Consider the following 20,618-nt stretch of genomic DNA (forward strand, 5'->3'; position numbering starts at 1 on the left):
TTGTGCCTTGCAAAAGGTTGGAAGGTTTTTTGTCTTTCTGCCTTTGTAGGGAAGTTTGTTGCATATTGTAGATATTTCGTCTCCTGTTTCTAAAAAAGGTTGATTATGTAGAGAGGAGTCAAGTTCAGTGAGCTTTTCCTTGGATCTGTTTCTGGTACAAGATGCTGACCAATTGTTTCAGTAGCTTCTTGGAGAATGCATGACACAAGCTTTCACCATAGTTTGTGGGGTAAGTAGACTGTAGTGGATTCTTTATTCTTAATCCCTTAGGTATGATGTTCAGTCTTCTGCATTTGGTGAGAAAGATGATGTCTGTCTGTACCTGAGCAAGTTTCTTTACAACATTGATGGATTTCCATTCTGTATGGCTAAAAGTGGTGCCTTCCATGGAGAAAGATCAAGATGGGTAGCCGTGTTAGTCTGTCTGTAGCAGTAGAAAAGAACAAGAGTCCAGTAGCACCTTAAAGACTAACAAAATTTCTGGCAGGGTATGAGCTTTCATGAGTCACAGCTCAATTCTTCAGATACAGCTAGAATGTGAGCCCATCTATCCTTAAGTAGAGAAGAGTGAATTTGACACCCATGGCAATAGCATGTAAATGTCAAAAGCAAATAAATGACATTAGCAGGCATGATTGGATTAGGTGTGATATGCAGAGTATAAGACAGTTTCCTGTACTGTACTGCACTGGTTGTTAAGCTATTGTTAATTTTTTTTCTTTGTTATTCCATAAATAAAATCCAGTATTGACTCAAACTATGGCTAGATGCCTAAAAAAATATATCTCAGTTCATTTTCTGCCCTTAATATCCTTTGAAGCAAAATGTAGCTAATTGTGTGTTTCCAAAAACACAACAGATTTATAATGGTAGTTTCAACAACAACAAAAAGTTTATGTTACAATGTCTTGAAAACCCAATTTAAAATAAAATCAGACTTTAATACATAAACATATTAATAGCACGACAGTACGCAACCAGCTGCTCTTCTGGAGTATTTCAGAGATCTGCCAGCGTACCACCCCGTCACCCAGTGCCAGGACCAACTATGCCAAGGTGTACCTGCGGCCCACCACTGGAGTGCCACCAGCACAACTCCCTGTGCTGGTGAGGGGAGGAGGTGGGCCCATCGGCATGGCAGGAATTAGCCTGCTTCCTAAGCCGTTCCATCCCAGGAACACCCCAGACAGCAGCACAGAGTTACGCCTGCAAAACCCATGGCATAGCCCATAGGCGCTCATGGAGGTCTGAAAAACCAACCCCCCTCCAGCTGCCACACCTCATGGCCCCAGGACCCACAAGAGGCTGATAAGCACCATGCCCAGCACCCATTAGTTTCCAGCTCAACCACAGAATGGCCAACAGTGGCACCTGGCAGGCAACATAAAACTATGCACGGCCTGGCCAGATACCAAGTCAGGTGGAATAGAGCTATGTTGATCAGCCTCACAAATGTAGTACTTAGCATTTTTGCCATCGTGATGGCTCACACACGCTTGGCAATGGGTGCATCTTGTGGGAGTGCAACTCACTGACAGCGGGAATAGGAGGGGGAAGCAGCTGCAGAGGTCCAGCAGACCCCTGAAGACCTGCTCCCCACAAAGAGGGTGTTCCTTTGCCACCACAAGGGTGCATCCCAGTCCTTTCTCACAGGCACAGCAACTCAGAGCAGCCACAGCAGCAGCACGTTGCCCGACTGCAGTGCCTCAGCCCAGCGGTCACAGCACAGATGTTCCAGCATGAACCAAGATCAGTCCACCATCCCTCATTCACCTTCAGCAGGTCTTTCTCCTACACCCACATCCCCCTCCCAGCCAGAGGCCATGGCCATATCCAGGAAGGTGCAGCATATGGGCCCATACCAGATGGCAGCACAGGTTTTGCCTATAGGGGGCTGTAGCCAACCACAGCCCCATGGGGGCACCACCCTGAGACTCCCCCACCACTGAGGCCAGTTCCAAAAAAGCCTCAGGGTGGCACACTGACATACCCCTATACCCATACACGGCATTATTTTGCCTTCCCCACAGGCACCCGCCTGCCACCTGGGCTGTCAACCTCTAGGCAGGCCAGACAACCACCAGGAGTAGAACCACCCTCCAGATGGAAGAGACCACCTACCACATGGAAGATGACTAGTCCAGCAGGTGAAAACCATGGACCCGCACCCCCAACCCTGACAGCAAACTCTCAGGACCATCCTGAGTTGCAACTGCAGAACTCACCTGCCCCAGAACCTTGAGGGTGGGTAGGGGTCATGTGTTCACCTTACATCCCTGCAGCAACACTACTGTTTATCATTTTCTTCCCCCAGGCACAACTCCCTGTGCTCTGTCCATGTGCCACACAGCAGCTGGCAGCTGGAACCATCCGTGGCAGTGGCAGGACTAGCATAGGCCCCCTTGAAGGCCTCCCACCCAGCCCCTAAGCCAACAGCCCTGTCAGGAGAGCATGCCAACCCAGGGACACTGAACCTGGAAGGCAGAGAAGGCTTGAGACTGGGGCAGACCCAGCCCACACCACCACCATGGAATCAAAGCAATGAACAAGCACCTAGAAATAATAAACTTTACTTAGAACACATACCAAAACCAGGAATAGATAACGTCACATAGGTGCAACCAAATGGCGGGGACAGTCCGGGGAGGGATGACCCTGGTCACATTGAGAACATGCCTGCTATTGTCCCCCATGGCACCCCTAGCACCCTGTGGCACCAATAGTTCGACTGCTTCAGGTGCCCCTGGATGTCCTCCAGGTCCATGGGCCAGATGCCACGCAGAAGACCCATGATAGTCACCAATAGGCCTTACAGGTGGCACTCTATGCCATGCTGGAGTTGCTTCATGCCTTCCGCCACCCTCTCTAGGCATTGCAGGATGATCACCACCTGGTCTAGCTGGGCCATGTGGCCATTGGACCTCCAGTAAGGACATCAATTATTGCTGCACGACTTGCCTAATGCTGACAGCTTTTAATGAGTCCACAACATAGAGAAGATTTGAACTGAAAACCTCCTACGTCACGGAACGTTCTCCGGCAGCATTTGCCTATATGCAATACAGGATCTAGAACTGACTGTTCCTCCTTGTCAAGTGTACCGTTTGATGGCAAACTCACACCCATGGACACATGAAGCTGCCTTATATCAGGTCAGACCACTAGTACATCTAGGTCAGTATTACGTGCTCTGGCTGGCAGTGAGTCTCCAGGGTCTCAGGCAATAAGATCTTTCACATCACTTCCTACTTGCTTTAAATTGGACATTCTGAGGATTGAATATGGGATCTCCTGCATGCAAAGCAAATACTTTACCTCTGAGCTACAGATTCTGTCCCCAAAACTTATAGTTGCCCTTCATAATCCATGAAATGCCCTAAAGATACTGCCGGAGCTGCAAGTTCCACTGAACAATATCAATGTCAGTGACAGAGACATCAGGAATGGTTTTTCTTACTAGCAAATGATAATGCTGTTAGCAGCAGTAGGATTATTTTTATTGCTAAGAGATCATCTGTTAAGGAAACAGTAGACAGTAATTAATGTTCTCTAAAAATCACATTGGGAATTCATGTGGTGTAAAGTTAATAATATACATTTTTCCAGTAATTAATGCTCATGTTTCTCTCCTTTGGGATGCTTTTCTTTATCCTCAGAATTACGATTATATTAAGAGCTAACATCATGTGTAGTTATTCCCACATGTGGAGCAACACACATGGAAAATGTTTACATTAGAATACAGTCCTTTTTAACCTGTTTGGCAGGCTGTATTGTAATTGTAGGAAACTGAGCTGGGTTAGGTAACAACCCACTCTCCTGTTTGATGACCCTTTCCACAAAATCCAGATGGATTTTGCATTGTGATCTAGCTCTTTTTTTCTATGTCCAATAGCCCTGTAAGTTATTTTTATTAAAAAAAACTACATCAGATTACTGCTAATAATCAGTCAATGCTGTAGCTCTAGGTATCAGATAATCACTACACAGATCACTGAGCTGTGTATTAAATATTTTATCACTGATCAGAAGTTGAACTGTTAAGCAGTTTCTAAGGTACAAAGTGAACTACACTCTAATTAAAAATGTAATAAAAATATACTGTGACTACACTTCATCAAGTTTCAGATTCTGCATATGTAACACTGAAATTCCACAAAAGCAATGAAACTACTCCAAGACTGTCTTATGTAAAAATATTGAGGAGTGTACTTTAAAACAACTAATTTGCAATGAGGCTGAGGGAGTTGGGAATGGAGCTGGATTCCCCCCCCAAAAAAAAAAGTAAGAGCACATTTATCTTTTGTTTTTCCATGGTGTGTCACAGAACAAGGGTATCACAAAGCAGGGAACACTGGCTCTATCAAGGTCTTCTCTATAGTGAACCCTGCCAGGACAGAGAATGTTGCAACCCTATGCATAATTATACAGGTAAGCTCCACTGAACTCTGTGGAAGTTCTAAATAAACATTCATATGATAATTTGGAATTTACTAACCAAAACATTCACTGCAGGCCTCTTAGTTGCATTCAGTACCTAGCAAGAAACTTTCAGGAATTGGATTTGATTTAGGCTGCAATCCTGAAGGGTGGGGGCAAGCTCCTTAGGAGCCGGTGTGACCCAATGCCGGTGCATGTGCCCCTTTAACCCGGGATAAGGGGCACTTATGCCATTCCGGGGGCGAACTGCTAGTGTCAGGGAGCCACGGAGCTGTGCCAGCCTCCACCTCCAGTGCAGAGTGCTGGCAAGGAATTCCCAGAAGGGAAAAGCCATGCTGGCATTCCAAGGGGTAGAAATGACATTAGTCAGCTTCCAAACCTTTTAGCCCTGGGAATGCTTCCTCAAGCTGTGGCGTTGCTACACCACCTTTTTTGGTGGCGTAGTCTCACTTTACTTTATGGAGGCATTTTCACTTTTTTATTTTAAAATGCTTTTTTCTTTCCTTTTGGTGGCTGGGAAGCCTCTGAGGAGGAGGCGCAGCTGTGCCGCTCCCAGCTACCGCGGATCTACCCCCCCTTTAGGAATGGGCTAACTCTGTAGCTAAAATATACCTAATTGACCAATCACAGACTTCCAAGTACCCATGAAGAATACCTATCAGGGATGTGCATTCAGATATATCTGAACTGAATATATAACTGAAAAATGTCTTATGAGTATTTTTTAGATATATTTGGGTCTCCAGATGGTATTTGGGATTTTCTGGAATACCAGTAAATAGATCTTGAAAAATCCTGGAAATATCCCGGAGTACTGGGACCCAGCATTTGAAGGCTCCCAGAACCGTTTTTCTCTTTTTCCTCCCCCCTTTTTTTGAGTGTCTGTGTCTTTTGAGGCTTCATATCGGCTTGCCAGGTTGATTTGTCTTAGATTATGCCCTTTTAAATTGTTTTTGTTGACTGCAAAGTTGTGTTCTTTGCTGAAGTTGCTTCATGTCAGGTTTGCTTTATGTGGTAGATTTTTGTGTTGTACATTGGCTGGATTCTCTGATTTTACATTTGCTAGGTTTGCTACAGTGTTCCTATTCAGTTGGCTTCGGCAATTATCAGGTCGTACATTGACATGGATTCTCAGGTTCCCCCCCCCCCATAGAAATCAATGGAGTATGGCGGGGGGGCCCTACAATTGGTTCTCTTGGTCCAATTCACTTGAAATTTGGCAGTTATTTAAAGCAAGAAGAAGAGTTGTTTTTTATATGCCGACTTTCTCTACCACTTAAGGAAGAATCAAACCAGCTTACAATTGCCTTCCCTTCCTCTCCTCACAACAGACACCTTGTGAGGTAGATGGGGCTGAGTTCGGAGAGAACTGTGACTAACCCAAGGTCACCCAGCTGGCTTCATGTGTAGGAGTGGGGAAACCAACCCGGTTCACCAGATTAGAGTCCACTGCTCCAAACCACCGCTCTTAACCACTACACTACGCTGGTTGGGGGAAGGTCTGTTCCCACATATGACTTAAATATATTGTAAAAACAGTTTTAAAGGAAGATCTAGAATAGAATTAGGTCACATTATGAGAAGGCAAGAATCACTAGAAAAGACAGTCATGCTCGGAAACGTTGAGGGCAGCAGGAAAAGAGGAAGACCCAACAAGAGATGGATTGAATCAATAAAGGAAGCCACAGCCCTCAATTTGCAAGACCTGAGCAAGGCTGTCAAAGATAGGACATTTTGGAGGACATTGATTCATAGGGTCGCCATGAGTCGGAAGCGACTTGATGGCACTTAACACACACACACACACACAGAATATAAAATCAACTGGCATATAGGTATTCCACAAGAAAAACTTAAACCAATCAATAACAGCCTGTTATGGTAAAACTATGATTATTTTGTTGAAAAAAATCTCTTATTGAACCATTGTTTCAGGACAATATTCAAGCTTATGCTTTATTTTTTTACTGAGATAAGTAATCAATAAGAAAAGCATTATTTTAAATATTTGATTATATTAAAGGAGCTTTTTCAAATGGGTTAGACAAGGAACAGCTGCCGTGACGCCAGATGAGCTCACTGGAGCAGGAAAATCCTTGGATAACACCAAGCCACTATTATGACTGTGCATTGGTACAAACCCTGAGGCTGACACAAGAGCAGGCATGTCTGTTTTATGCTCAGTTGAGCCATGCAAACCAAAGCAGCCATTTGGAGCTGCGGGCAGCTTGCATAAACCAAAGTAACCTTCAAATTATGCTGATTTACACTAACAGATATTTAATTAGAATTTAAAATCTGATGTTCAGCTGGGTTAAGTGGAATACGTGGCAGCTTTTTCTGGAGGGGACACAATGAAATATACCAAGGGGCCACTACAGATGTACTTGCTGATACCACATCACAGCTAAAAAAACACACAAGAAAAAGCCAACTCCTCCAAAGCCCTTCTTTTTGCCAAAAAAGTTGCAAAACTTCACTGCAGTGGTCATAGGCTACAAAGAGGGCCCTCTGTTTCAGCAGCTTTCCATAAAGAACCTTGCAAAGAGGGTTGTTGTTTTTTGCTCCCCCCACCTAAAGTTAGTGTGACAGATTTGGCATCACAGCAGTGCCAAGATGTCAGTCATATCTTCAAAGCCAAATGAGAATAAGGGAAACTGAGTGTCCTTTTTAAAAACGTTGCAGTTAAGTGAGTGTCTAGTTAGGCTAGAACTGGAGAGAACTGGCTTCAAATCCCTTCACAGCCAAGAAGGTCTTTGTCAGCCTAACCTCATAGACTTGTGAGGATACAATGAAGAGGAGAAAACTATAAATGCTGTCTTCCTTGGAGGAAAAGTGGGATAAAAATGTGATAGAAAAAAAGGTGTTGAGCAGCAGGGGGGGGACCAGAGATTGCTGCTATCATGAATACACAACAGACATGAAAAATGTGCAAAGAGACGATTTTCCACTCCCAAAGTCACCCTTTAAAAACCAGGAAATCTGCTTTGGAACTCTCAGTTCAGCCCTACTAGAAACCTACACACCCACACACATTTTCCAAGCCAGATTAAAACATCCAAACAAGCATATAATTTTTTAAAAAAACACCCTCAGGTCAAAGCTACATATTTCTAAGCATTTCAAGTAGTTAGGATCTTAAATTAATTATTTCCCATGGTACAATCGGTCTGTCCATATACATGTAGATTTTTTTAACAGTTTCAAATTGAAATCCCAGGTGTGTTTCAAGAAAGACACAATATTAGCCTAAATATTTATCTACTCTATATTACACTGATGCAGTCTTTCATTTTATGAAGCACAGGAACACAGACAGATTTTCCCCCCTTCAGATTTTGACCAATCCATTACCATGACAACAACGAATTGACTACAGTTGTAGCTGCTGGACTTCAGAAAATGCTAAATGGTCTCCTTGTAGGGGATATTTTCGTTTCTGCACCGTAAGTAAAAGGCAAATTCTCTAGACTGAATCTGTAAGCAGGAATTTATTATCATTTCCAAATATTCCCTGCTGTTTATTACCAAACTATAACTACTCTAATGTTGTTTCAAATGTAATTAAGGCTTTAATGAAAGGGGAAATCCCTGGAGCTAAGCTACTGTGTAATTGCCATAGGAAGCATGCACACAAAACATGTTTACCACATTATTCTCAGTTTGGAGCTCTTGCCTCCACTTTATTTTTCAAGTAGTATTACTGTATTTGTAACCTGACTGTCAACCCCAAGGCTTTCACTGAGACAGAAGATTCCATATCCCCCATACTCTGCGTCCCAAATGGTGATGCTGTGTAACACAAGCAAAGAACAGAAGTGGAGACCCAGATATATGATGGAATTTGATAAGGGAAAGCAAAGCTTGAGCATCCCTCCTCAACCACAGAGTACCCCTTGGGCCAGTTATTTTTTTCCCTCAGCCTGATCTAAGATAGCCAGCATGGTGTCACAATTAGAGTACTGGACTAGAACCATGGAGGCCTACGTTTAATGGCCTATTCAACCATGAAGTTCATTGGGTGGCAGTGAGCCAGTTTAATTAGAGTTGCCAGGTCCCTTTCTGCCTCCGGCAGGAGGTTTTTGGGGCAGAGCCTGAGGAGGGGAAGGACTTCAATGCCATAGAGACAAATTGCCAAAGAGGCCATTTTCTCCAGGGGAACTGATCTCTATCGGCTGGAGATCAGTTGTAATAGGAGGAGATCTCCAGCTACTACCTGGAGGTTGGCAACCCTAGTTATAATCTCTCAATATAATCCAACTCAGGGCGATAGTAAAGGGATAAAATGTGGGAAGGAACCATGAAAACCATCCTGAGCTCCCTTAAAAAAGCATAGCATAAGCATCTAACAAATAATCTATTCCACAAATTGCTATTAGGCTAGAACAAGTGGGAGCCCATGACATTTGTAGGGAGATCGTATCCTCCCCACACTTGCTAGCTGAACTGAGGTGCAGCTCCCTGCCCTCCCCAGTCACTGATCCTTGGCTTGGCACAACTCCTGGCCTCCGCAGCCCCCACTGCTGAGCCTGGCATGGCTGCTGGGCTCCACCACACCGCCCGTCAGTTCCAGAGTGGCTCCTTGGCTCCACAGAAGTCCCCGCCGGGCCCAGAGTGACCCTAGGGTTTGCCACAGCCATCGCCAGTCCTGGAGCAGCTTCTAAGCCCTGTCGAAGCCACCGTGAGGCCTAGAGTAGCTACTGGACTCCAACAATGCAGGACACAAGAGGTAGGGTGTATTGTCTGTTTTTGGGCAGACCCTGGTATCTTATTTGGAGAGTATTTACCCCCACACACACAAATGAATTTTTAATTTTTTTCAGATTTTTCTACAATCCTGAAGGGTCCTCCAAGTTTGCAGGACTATCTGTTTTCAGTCACTATCTGCAGGTCGGCCCACACTTGACTGTTAGAATGTAAGACTGGATAGTCCTGCATGTATGTCATTCAGGGGGGAATATGAATATGAAGAATAGCTGAAGGCATCACATTTGATCTACTCTGACCGCATTGTACAAAAATAACTGAAATGAACCTAATGAAACTGGCTGCTTCAAGATGTGCATGTTTCATGCAGTTATGTCACTGATATGTAACCATCTGTCATTTTCTTTTTAAAATTTATTTCTTTAAAAATACAGGAAAAACCACCAGGGTGGGTGGGGGTGGAATCCAGCAAAAAATCAAATTCCAGCAAATAAATTGAGTAAAAAAATTAAAAAGAACAGAAAAAGGTGTACATAAAGTTAAAACAAAAATATAACAACAGCGGTGGCAAATCAACACGTGAGTTTCTATAAAAGGTTTCCAAATATCTAAAAATAAGTCCATGTGCAATTGTCGCCTTTTTGCTATGCGTTCAAATATTGATAGAGGTCTAAGGTCCTTAATCCATTGATTTACCGGAGGTGGGCATTTATCTTCCCAATGCTGTAATATGAGTCTTTGAGCTGTAGTAAGGGCAGGAGAGTCCATTTTCATTGACCACTAGTTAGCCTCCAATAGATGGGCAGATAATTTAAAAGTACATAAGCATCCTCAAAAACCAATGAACATCCTAATACAAAATTGATGTAAGTAATAACTTGGGTGTCCTCCCAAAACACCTGAGTGACTGGACGTACCCAAAGCATATTTTTAAGGGATACGATGTATGAGTTGTAATGCCAACAGTTAGACACTTTACTCAGTTCTTTGCTAAAGTCGCTGTGGTGTTCAGTATATTCTAAACATAATTTGTTGCTGAATAAGTCTCAACTTAAGATCCATGGAGAGAACAGGTATAAATTTTAAGGCCATAATCCATTGCTTTGGCAAAAAAGGGTGACCTAACTCCTTATTCCATTCATTTGTGAGACTCTGCATATCATATTTATTAATCAACATCAAATAATTATAGACAAATATTGTAGGTTTTGTTTTCTGCACTGATTCAATTACTTTCTAGGAGCAAAGGGGACTCTGAGACACAATGGCAATGGACCATATTTAGATGGTCCTGGTAAAAATGCACTCAAATGAATATTATATCTAGGATTATTTATATTTTATGTGTAATTCCTTTCTCTATACCTTGCAGATATATTCATAAAATTAATACTTTGTTTTGGACATTTGTGATTATAAATATTGCCATGCAACAGAATTTGGGAAGTCATATCTAGACCTCAGCTGAGTAAATAACAAAAACTAATTATCATGGTGTATCAATTGGTCCAATGCAAAATCCCCTTTCAGTTCAAGCCTTCCATTAAAAATATTTCTTCCCAATTTTTAGGTCCAGATTGGCCCATAATATTTATTTAGCATATGAAAATGGATCAAATTGATATTGTCATGATGTTATGCACCACTGTTCTCTAGCTGCAAAAATTGCAGGAGGAATGGGATCCACTCTAGCACATTGCATTGTTATTTCTTTGGTGTAATCTGGATATAGCACGATCCAATTTTTATTAGGATCCCAACAAAGATCCTGTTTCTGTCTTGCTGGGTGGAGGAGGTGATCCCTTTAACTCTCAAGAACTGCACAATCAGTGGAGAGGGCTTATTTGTGTTGCTAGGTACACAAGGGAGCCAATAAGCTCATTCAATTTGCAACTGAGAATCAAATAGAAGTTGCAAAAGCTCATGAAAAAACTTTTCCATAAATTCCAACAGCTTTTGCTGGCCAGCCTTATCAGGCTCTTCTGAAAGACCAAGGTTAAATCCACGTGTATAACCCTCAAGGGATATCCGGCTGGAGAAGACATTAAATGTAACTGAGGCCACTGTTTCATGAGCCACTGTTCAGTCTTCCAAAGCAGCTATTTTGGGCATCTGCTGAAATCATGTAGCAATAGACTCAATCGACCACCAAAGCTGTTGAACTGAATCATCGACCATCTTATCATCTAAAACAACTTTCTCTTTAGTTCTATGAAATGCTGTTTTAGTTCTTCGTACTGCTGTTTTAGTTCATCAGATTGTTTTTCCAGTGGGGCAGCCATTGTTTTCAGCCAGAGAATTACCTCTTCTTGACCATCAGTGGCAGCAGGTTCAGCAGCTGTTTTCATTTCTTTTCCTTTACAGCTCATAGTTTTGAAATTATAAGCCCGCTTATCAGGATACATGATAAGAAACAAAAGTAAAATAATAAAGTATCAAACAACAAATCAAATCAAAGCATGATATTCAGAAGCGACAGGAGCAGCACAGAGTTGCTCCTGATTACTCCACCATCTTAACCAGAAATTTCACCATCTGTAATTTTCAAGTGAGCATAGTTTAGGAAATATGGCTCAGAAATAAACACAAATATTCCTGGTTGTAGGTGGTAATACTAGTCATAGATGTCTTTGCAACTGAAACAAACATTTGAAATTATACCTCCTCTCACTCTCTGGACCCTTTTCTTTCTTTTGTAAATGCCACAGAGAAGTAGACTGGAGGCACGAAATTTGTCTGAAATTTGCTACCTCAAGCAAGAACCCCATGCTGTTCCCAGGAGTAGCCAGCCCTGCTAGGTTGGTGCATTGTAATGCATAACTGTGGTATCACAAAACACATACTTTTAAAATAATCATACATAGGGACTAAAGGACTATAACAATGAAGCATGTGCCCACATATGTTACTAACAGTATGTAAAATATTTCTAAGACTATATGAATCTTCAGACTTCTGTTGCAAATCAATAAAGAGAAGTCTGAAGACTCATATTTTTTCTATAAAATCTGCTTGATATCAACTTGAGAACAAAACAGTTATGACTATTATACACAATATGTGCTGAAGGCACACTTATTTTCTACCTGTTTCCTACTAGCCATTTCATAAATACGTTTTTCCTACACTTATTTCCTATTAGCCATTTAGAAGAACCAATTTCTAGCTAGTTCCTCAAAACCATTTAGTGTGTTTCTCTGTACATGCTGAAAAATGTGAATTTAGTACCAAACATAAAACATATCTCAACAAGAGGCAAAAAGATCATTTCAGAGCCTAAATCAATTTGCAGTGCAGATTTTTGTCACTGAGACGCAGCGACAAAAAAAGCTCTTGGGGTGCATCACCAGAGGCATAACATCCACATCGCAAGATGTCACAGTTCCGTGGTACACAGCATTGGTCAAGCCACACCTGGAGTATTGTGTGAAGTTCTGGAGGCCTCACTTCAAAAAGGATGTGGACAGAATGGAGCGGGTGCAAAGGACAGTGACGAGGATGATCAGGGGCCTGGAGACCAAGCACTATGAAGAAAGGCTGAGGGAATTGGGAATGTTCAGTCTGGAGAAGAGGAGGTTGAGGGGGGACATGATTGCTCTTTTTAAGTATCTGATGGGCTGTCACTTAGAGGAGGGCAGGGAGCTGTTCCTGTTGGCAGCAGAGGATAGGACTCACAATTATGGGTTTAAATTGCAGGTGGAGAGGTACCAGGTGGATATTAGGAAAAAGTTTTTTACAGTAAGAGATGTTTGACAGTGGACTCTAGGGACCTAGGGAGGTGGTGAGCTTCCCCTCACTGGCAGTCTTTAAGCAGAGGCTGGACAAACACTTGTCAGGGATGCTCTAGGCTGATCCTGCACTGAGCAGGGGGTTAGACTAGATGGCCTGTATGGCCCCTTGCAACTCTATGATTCATGATCTGTCCCTTGCAAAAATGCTTATTTCAAGAACAAAAAGAAAGGAAGAAAGAAAAGGAAAAGAAAGATACTGTTAATTAACATGGGTACCTGGTGAAGATGGTACCAGTTTTTCCAGCCTGTTGCCGGTCAGCACATTGCATGGCCCACCTGCATCTGAGATCCATCCCTATGCATCACTAAGGGAGTGGAAGACTTGTGTGCCTTTGCCACTGAACCAACAAGAAGATATGGAAGTAGAAAATAACAGAACAAAAAAAGAGAGCAAAGGAAGAAAAAGAAAACGGATGCAGAATTGTGGGGATACAGATGTGTGACAGTACAGAATGAGAGAGAGAACAAGAAAGAGGAAAGACCAGGGTGGAGAGGCAGAAAACAGAATGTCATGCAATGTAGAAAGAAAAAGAAGGGGTTACCATAATTAGAGACGTGTACAGAGATACCTATAGTGCTGCTATGGAGACAGAGCCTGTGCTATGGGGTACAGAGAGAGAGAAAGAGCATACTGCGAAGAGTGAACAGAAAGAAGGGCGAACAAAGCAGGGTTTAGAGAGACCTGCAGAGGTGTTAAGAGAGGCACAACAACAACAAAATAAGTTAACAGAAAGCGATAGAAAAAAAACACTGATTTTAAATTGTTATAAATCGGTACTTCCTCATGGTTAAGTAGCTTTCTAGAACTAATAAAAATGCAAAAGTACCCTTAAGAGTGATTTGAGTTGTACAGTTCTGTGTTAACATAATAGTATTAAAATACCCCATAACAGGCTCGTAAACCCCTAACCAGTTGAGAGGAATACAAATTTCTGCAGGGAAGTTGACGGCATTTGTTTGCTTGTAGGGGGCCACAAATGATCAACAAAGGTATACGCAGTTAGGAGGGCAAGTAAAATGGACTTGATTAACTTTTGAGGACTTGTTTGCCATGCTACAATGTCATCAGTATCAACATAATATCAGCTACTTTAAAGGAAGTGTGATTTTATAAAGTGCCAAGCTGAACCCACATTGGTTACTAACACGTGGACCCTTTGATACAACTGCAAATGAATTATAAAGGCTGGATCAAAAGGTTGCTAATTCTGCTGGTGTACTGATACCTATGCTAGGGGAATGGTACTTTCACTGGCAAAGGAGAAGGAAAAGACTTTTGCTGATTTCCCCTCCCATACCACAGACTTCCATTTTGCCGTTACACTGTTCGGAAGAGTCCCCTGAGTGCCAGATTTTCAGGAAGGCTCAGGGCCAAGCTCCACAGGGTTGAGTTCTGGCCCCGGTACTTTTCAATGTTTTTATAAATGATCTGGATGAGGGTGTGGAGGGACTACTCATTAAATTTGCAGATGACACCAAATTGGGAGGAGCAGCAAACACACCAGAAGATAGAGATAGAATTCAATGAGATCTGAACACACTGGAAAACTGGGTGGATGTGAAGAAGATGCAATTCAACAAGGATGAGTGTTGAGTTCTACATCTGGGTAAGAGAAATGAGGGACAGGCATACTGGATGGGGGATATATTTCTGGGCAGCAGTGTGTGTGAACAAGATCTTGGGGTACAGGTGGACTGTTAGTTAAATATGAGCAGCGACAAAAAAAGCTAATGCAATCTGGCTGAATATTAGGGGGGAAATTTTTTTACAGTAAGAGTTGTTCGACAGTGGAATCAGCTACCTAGGGAGGTGGTGAGCTCCCCCTCACTGGCAATATTTAAGCAGAGGCTGGACAAACACTTGTCAGGGATGCTCTAGGCTGATCCTGCATTAAGCAGGGGGTTGGACTAGATGGCCCGTATGGCCCCTTCCAACTCTATGGCCATTTATGCAGGGTCAATTTTGATGCTCACTCAAAGCTGCTTTTTTAAATCTGCCCTTTAAAATGACTATTCACGGTCCTGATGCAAGAGGAGAAAGTCAAACAAATTCCACCCCCCACTTGCCTGCTCCTTGGTTCCTTCGTTTGCACAGTCATTAGCAATGGTTATTTGCATAGCTAAGCCGCAGCTGTGATTTTTCATGGTTCCTTCAGTAAATGTGAAGCAGGTATGCGCCAGCTTCGCAGTGATGGCTGCTAATGATGGTTCAGTGTGAAGAAATCAAAAAAATATGCAGGGCACTTCAGCCTGGAACACGCTGCTAATTACCAAGCATAAACAGCCTATGATTCTATTCTACACAATATGCCCAATATGTGCCAGGTCACTTGTGTGCAACTGGACTCACGGTCATATGTATATCAGGGGAACTCACCTTAAAAAGTGCTCACTTGTTCAGCACTCCAAGTGAGCCCTGAGAGGTGGAAGAAGGAGCTCCTGTTTTCCCTCCCGCCCTGCTTTTGACGGCAGAAAGGCTGGGGAGGGGACTTTTCGGCCCTTTTCTCTGGCTCCACATGTCCTTCCTATTGCACGCAGAGCATGAGAAAAGGGGTAAAAAGCCCTCCACCATCCTTTCTGCTGTCTAAAGCAGGATGGGAAACTAGAAGATCCTTCTGCCACTTCACAGGGCTCACCTGCAGCACTGAATAAATGAGCACTTTTTAAGGTGAGTTCCCCACATCTGACTGTAAATCCAGTTGCACACAAGTGATTTGGCTGGGTAGATCATGTAGCTATGCGCTCAGTGGGCTGGAACAGGATGGGTGTGGCAGGAAAGTCCCATTTCATGAGCTTTGCTCTACTCACATTACTTTGAATCCAACCTCAACAATGCAGGTCTAAGCTGAGCTACACCCTTCGTCTATTGAAGTCAATTGGCTTAGAAGGGTTTAATTCTGCGTAGGATTGCACTGTTAGGTCTAGAAACATATGAAGCTGCTTTTTATTTATTTAGGTCGATCCAGTATTGTACATTACAATCAGCAGTGACTCTCTAAGGTCCCATGCCAAAAACTTTCTAAGCTGTGCTACTTTGGATACTTAAAAAAAAAAAAAAAAAAAAACGTAGATGTTGGACTTCACCCTGATATCTTCTGTTTATTCTCTACCACTTCACTATGACCCCTATTAGTTACAATCTACTTACTTAGGGTTTTTTTCCATTCACTGTCAAAGGAGTTCTCTGTAATAAATGAATTGTAGATTGCGACCTACATCCTTACACTGATGACTATATTCTTTATCAAACTGCATGTCACTGGTTTTAAAACCTAAACAAGCCAGTTCACAATAAAAAAAAAATCAAAACTGCACCCCTCATTGTACTGGTTTCATGATTTAAAAAAAAATCTGGACCCAGCAGAAATATTTCTACAGTTTTAATAAAAAGGGAGGAAAGAGTGATTTAGGCTTCCTGGGCAGTTTGAGTCTGAAACTTGCAAATATAGAGTCCTTGCAAATAAAACTATATTAAAATAAAGCAAAACCAACATAATTAAAACATCAAAATTTAAATTATTAATATTATAGGAAAGAGAATAAAATACAAATACGCAGGCATTTAACTATTAACTTTTCCTAATGCAATATTTTACTAAAATCTTTTTACAGTACTATTATTGTAGTATTAAAAGGGTCCCTCCCCAATACTAGAAAAATAACAGTATTTGTATAGCACATTCAAGTGTTCCAAACAATTCACATGTGTGTGTGTGTGTGTGTGTGTAAAGTGCCATCAAGTCGCAGCCGACTTATGGCGACCCCTTCTTTGGGGGTTTTCATGGCAAGAGACTAACAGAGGTGATTTGCCAGTGCCTTCCTCTGCACAGCAACCCTGGTATTCCTTGGTGGTCTCCCATCCAAATACTAACCAGGGCTGACCCTGCTTAGCTTCTAAGATCTGACGAAATCTAGCCTGGGCCATCCAGGTCAGGGAAACAATTCACATACCCTGGGTTTTATCTCCTAATTCCTTTCCTCTATGTGACAGAAGAACATGACATAACTTAACCATTTTAAATATTTGCTTATATCCCTGGAAACAAAACTTCAGTGCTATGAAAGTGAAATGATCTTTTACATCTACAACTGAAGGTAGATTTACCCAACCATTAAACTGAAAGCATTACCCAACCATGGCAACTGAAAGCATCCTATGGTCTTTTATGTCCTCCACTCCTACATGTGAGTTTCCTCTTCCCTTTCCTGGGTTGCTCAATTATAGCAATATTCAAATCAAGCAAACTACATATAGTGCTAAACAGAACTGTCTCTAAACCATGGTTTCAAGCGGCATTTTTTTCTTAGAATAATTTGTCAAGCTTGGATGCCACAGGCAAACTATGGTTGAAGCTAACCAGGAAAGAGGAGAGACACAGGTGAGACTTGGAAGATTAGTTTCAATTCTACAAATTCTACAAATATCAGTCCTTTTACAGCACAAAAGTTGTTCCTGGTGACCTTAGTGGCAGACATCTTTTTGGCGGGGATTTTCAGTCAGGGTGGCAAGAATCAGCACACAAGACACCTTGATCATTATACATCCCTATGTATAAATAAAAGAAGTGCATAAGGGGAGGTCAATTTGTATTAAAGCGATGAGCTCATGAAGTGATGGGAACACCAATGCTTCACCTGTTTGCTGTTCATGAATAAACCAAGTAGCTCAGAAGCTGAAGCAACCCTTACAAGCAGAAAATATGTAAAGATGTTTTTAAAGGACAGAGTAAGTGACCAACTTAATTCTTGCATTGACAGAAGTATTATGAAAACAAGGCTTTTCCTTGGTAGGGGAATGTAGTGAAATCTAAAGTTATCTGCTGCAACTGTTATATCATCAGATCCAGAGGTGCAATGTGTGCATCTTTGTCCTAAAAATTATCCTGGAGGAGAATAAAAGTCTAAAGGGAATCTCTCAGTAAATTCTGACAGTAGAATCCTTAATACCCCAGGGCCATCTTAACAGCATTATAGGCCCCCGGGGCAAAGCAGTACACTGGGCCCCCTATCTACACAGCCACTCACAGAAATATTTAAACATTCTTTCATAATGAACAAGTCCTTTCTTACATTATACTTCAGTATTTATTCTTAATCCAAACCCAAATTAACATTAATATTGTTCATTATCTTTAGTAAGGCACATGCTAAATATGCATCTCTCTCCATGAACTAAGACCTACATAAAGTTTTGAAATAGTGTTCCATGTACATGACACATTGTGCGCATTTATTTATATCCCACCTCTCTCTCCTATGGGGACCCAAAGCGACTAACATTGTTCTCCTCTCCTTTACCTTCACAATAACCCTGCGAAGTAGGTTAAGCTGAGACTGTGTCACTGGCCCAAATTCACCCAGCAAGCTTCTATGGCAGAGTGGGGATTCTAACCTGGATTTCCCAGATACTGGTCCAACACTTTAACCACTACACCACATGGGCAAGGGCTACCGTGTAAATGTTGATTATAGTTATACAAAACTGCAATGCAATTTTATGGAAGGTCACCACACTTGCAAAAATTAAGTCTCAGACCACTTTGATCAGTTGCTGCACCCAAAACTAGCACTTTTTCCATGTGTACCACATTATTTTTGCACACATTTCAGTATTGCTCATAAGTTGGTGGGTTTGTTTTTACAAAAGCGATGTTTTAAATGCAGTTTGTATTACGGGTGATGAAGACCCCGCATATGAATGACCGGTATGAACAATGCCACAGCAAATGAAGAGCTGGGAAGGCCAGAAGGGCCCCGTTCAGAACAGGCATCCCTCCACAGTGGTTCCCAAGCTTTTTTTTGACCAGGGACCACTAGGACCTTTTTGTTCGGTGCAGGGACCCCAAGGCTCAAAATAAAAAATCCGAGAATCTGAAAATAAACTTTAATCATAACTGTTAGTTAAACATTAAACTTAGAATAATATTTGAATATATATTTTTATAATAGAGAACTTTTAATTGAAAATATTAATTTATTATGGGTTTATAACTTTGTTTGACGGACCTTAATTCAGTTCTCGTGGACCCCTGGGGGTCCACGGACTCCTGGCTGGGAACCAGTGCTCCAGAACCTTTCGGGAATGCCCCCAACCACCCATCTTTCAATGTATGTGTCGAAATCTACCCGCCTCCACGTTGCTGCTCACGCACCACCCTGAGGGATGGCGGGGGGGGGGGAGGAGAGCTCCTGTTTGAAGGACCCCTTGGTCCAGGGCCAGGGGTCGCCCTGCCGCCAGCTCCAAGGGCGCCCCCCGGCGGCGGTGGCGGGAGCAGCGGCCTGCTGCCGTCGATGCGCGCCACTGTGCCAGGCGCCGCCCGCGCCTCTTACCTGCGGTGCCGGTGCGTGGGGAGCGGGGCGCGCGCGGCCAGGGCGCGCCACACGCCGCTGCTGTCCGCGCTGGCGACTTGGGGGGGCGGACGGCCCTCGCCGTCGTGCTTGATGCGGCCACTTTCCTTGCCGCCGCCGCTCTTGCAGCCGTAGCCGAGCCCGGGCAAAGCGAGCCTCTCCCCCACCGCCGCCGCCGCCGCCGCCGCCCCTCTCCTCCTGGGGCTCCTAGTGCCGCCGCAGCTCCAGCGCCGGCCGTCTCTCATGGTGCGGGGGGACGCCGCATGCCGGGCTGGTCTCCCCTTCAGCGCCCGGACGGCTCTCCCGAGACCCACAAGCGGCCGGGAGCTCCCCGGGGAGGCAGCTGGAGACGGAGGGCTGCGGGACGCCGGCAGGCGCGGGCGGCTCTCGGGGCATGAAGTCGCCGGCGCTCCGGCTCCGGCAGGGGCTTCTCGCCCGGAAAGTGGCTGTCCCGGGGCCGAGAGGGGGGCATCCTCCCCGGCAGCGCCTCATCGGCTCCCGCCCGGGGCCGGGAGGGAGACCCGCGGCGCGGCGCCGTCCAGCTCCCCTCTCACCACGGGGGAAGGGGGGGGGGAGCCTGGCGCGCGCGCCCGCCCGCTCCCGCCTGTGCCGCCGGCGGGGATGGGAAGAGTGCGGCTCCCGCTTGAGGAGGGCGGTGGGCTGGACCCGAGCAGGGGAGGGTCCTCTGGCGCTGGCTGCTCCTGGCCGGGAATGGCGCGGCGCGGAGGAGCTCCGGCCCGCCGGTGCGCGCGGGAGGGCCGCGGAGTGCAGCAGGGACGCCCAGGGGCTCCCCGGCGCCCCCCTCCCCCTGGAAAAGAGGCGGGGCTCCCGTCGGGGGAGGGCGGGAGCGGGCCAAAAGGGACCCCTCCCTCCCTCCCTTGGCTTCTGCGCCAGTGCCGGAAATGTTCCACTGACCTACATATTGTTCCCAAACACGCGTGACCTTTCCTCCTCCTCCTCCCTCTCTCTCTCTCTCTCCGTTGGAGGAGGCGTCTACAAAGCAAAAGGAGTTTCTTTTCTTGTTTGAAACCGGAGAGCGGAAGAGACTTTAAGGAGAGTCAAAAACAAATGGAAAGTTTGCAGTGGGTCGCCGTGTTAGTCTGTCTGCAGTAGCAGAAAAGGGCAAGAGTCCAGAAGCACCTTCAAGACTGAGACAAATATTTTCTGGTAGGGTAGGAGCTTTCGTGAGCCACAGCTCACTTCTCCAGATACAGGTATCTGTATACAGGTATCTGAAGAAGTGAGCCTTGGCTCACAAAAGCTCCTACCCTACCAGAAAATATTTGTGTTAGTCTTTAAGGTGCTACTGGACTCTTGCCCTTTTCTACTACT

At 44.1% G+C, this 20,618-nt stretch overlaps 1 protein-coding gene across 1 annotated transcript in view; it reads right to left on the reverse strand.

Annotated features, from left to right (window-relative positions):
- Positions 1-19,531, reverse strand: part of NPAS2 (neuronal PAS domain protein 2) — an 84,458-nt gene extending 64,927 nt beyond the window's left edge. Inside the window, exon 1 of the mRNA XM_056861998.1 lies at positions 19,269-19,531. Coding sequence (XP_056717976.1) covers positions 19,269-19,531 — 263 coding nt within the window. The remainder of the gene's footprint in view (positions 1-19,268) is intronic.
- Positions 19,532-20,618: the final 1,087 nt, after the last annotated feature.

The sequence above is a fragment of the Euleptes europaea genome, chromosome 16 (assembly GCF_029931775.1).
Source record: "Euleptes europaea isolate rEulEur1 chromosome 16, rEulEur1.hap1, whole genome shotgun sequence".
Taxonomy (NCBI): Eukaryota; Metazoa; Chordata; class Lepidosauria; order Squamata; family Sphaerodactylidae; genus Euleptes; species Euleptes europaea.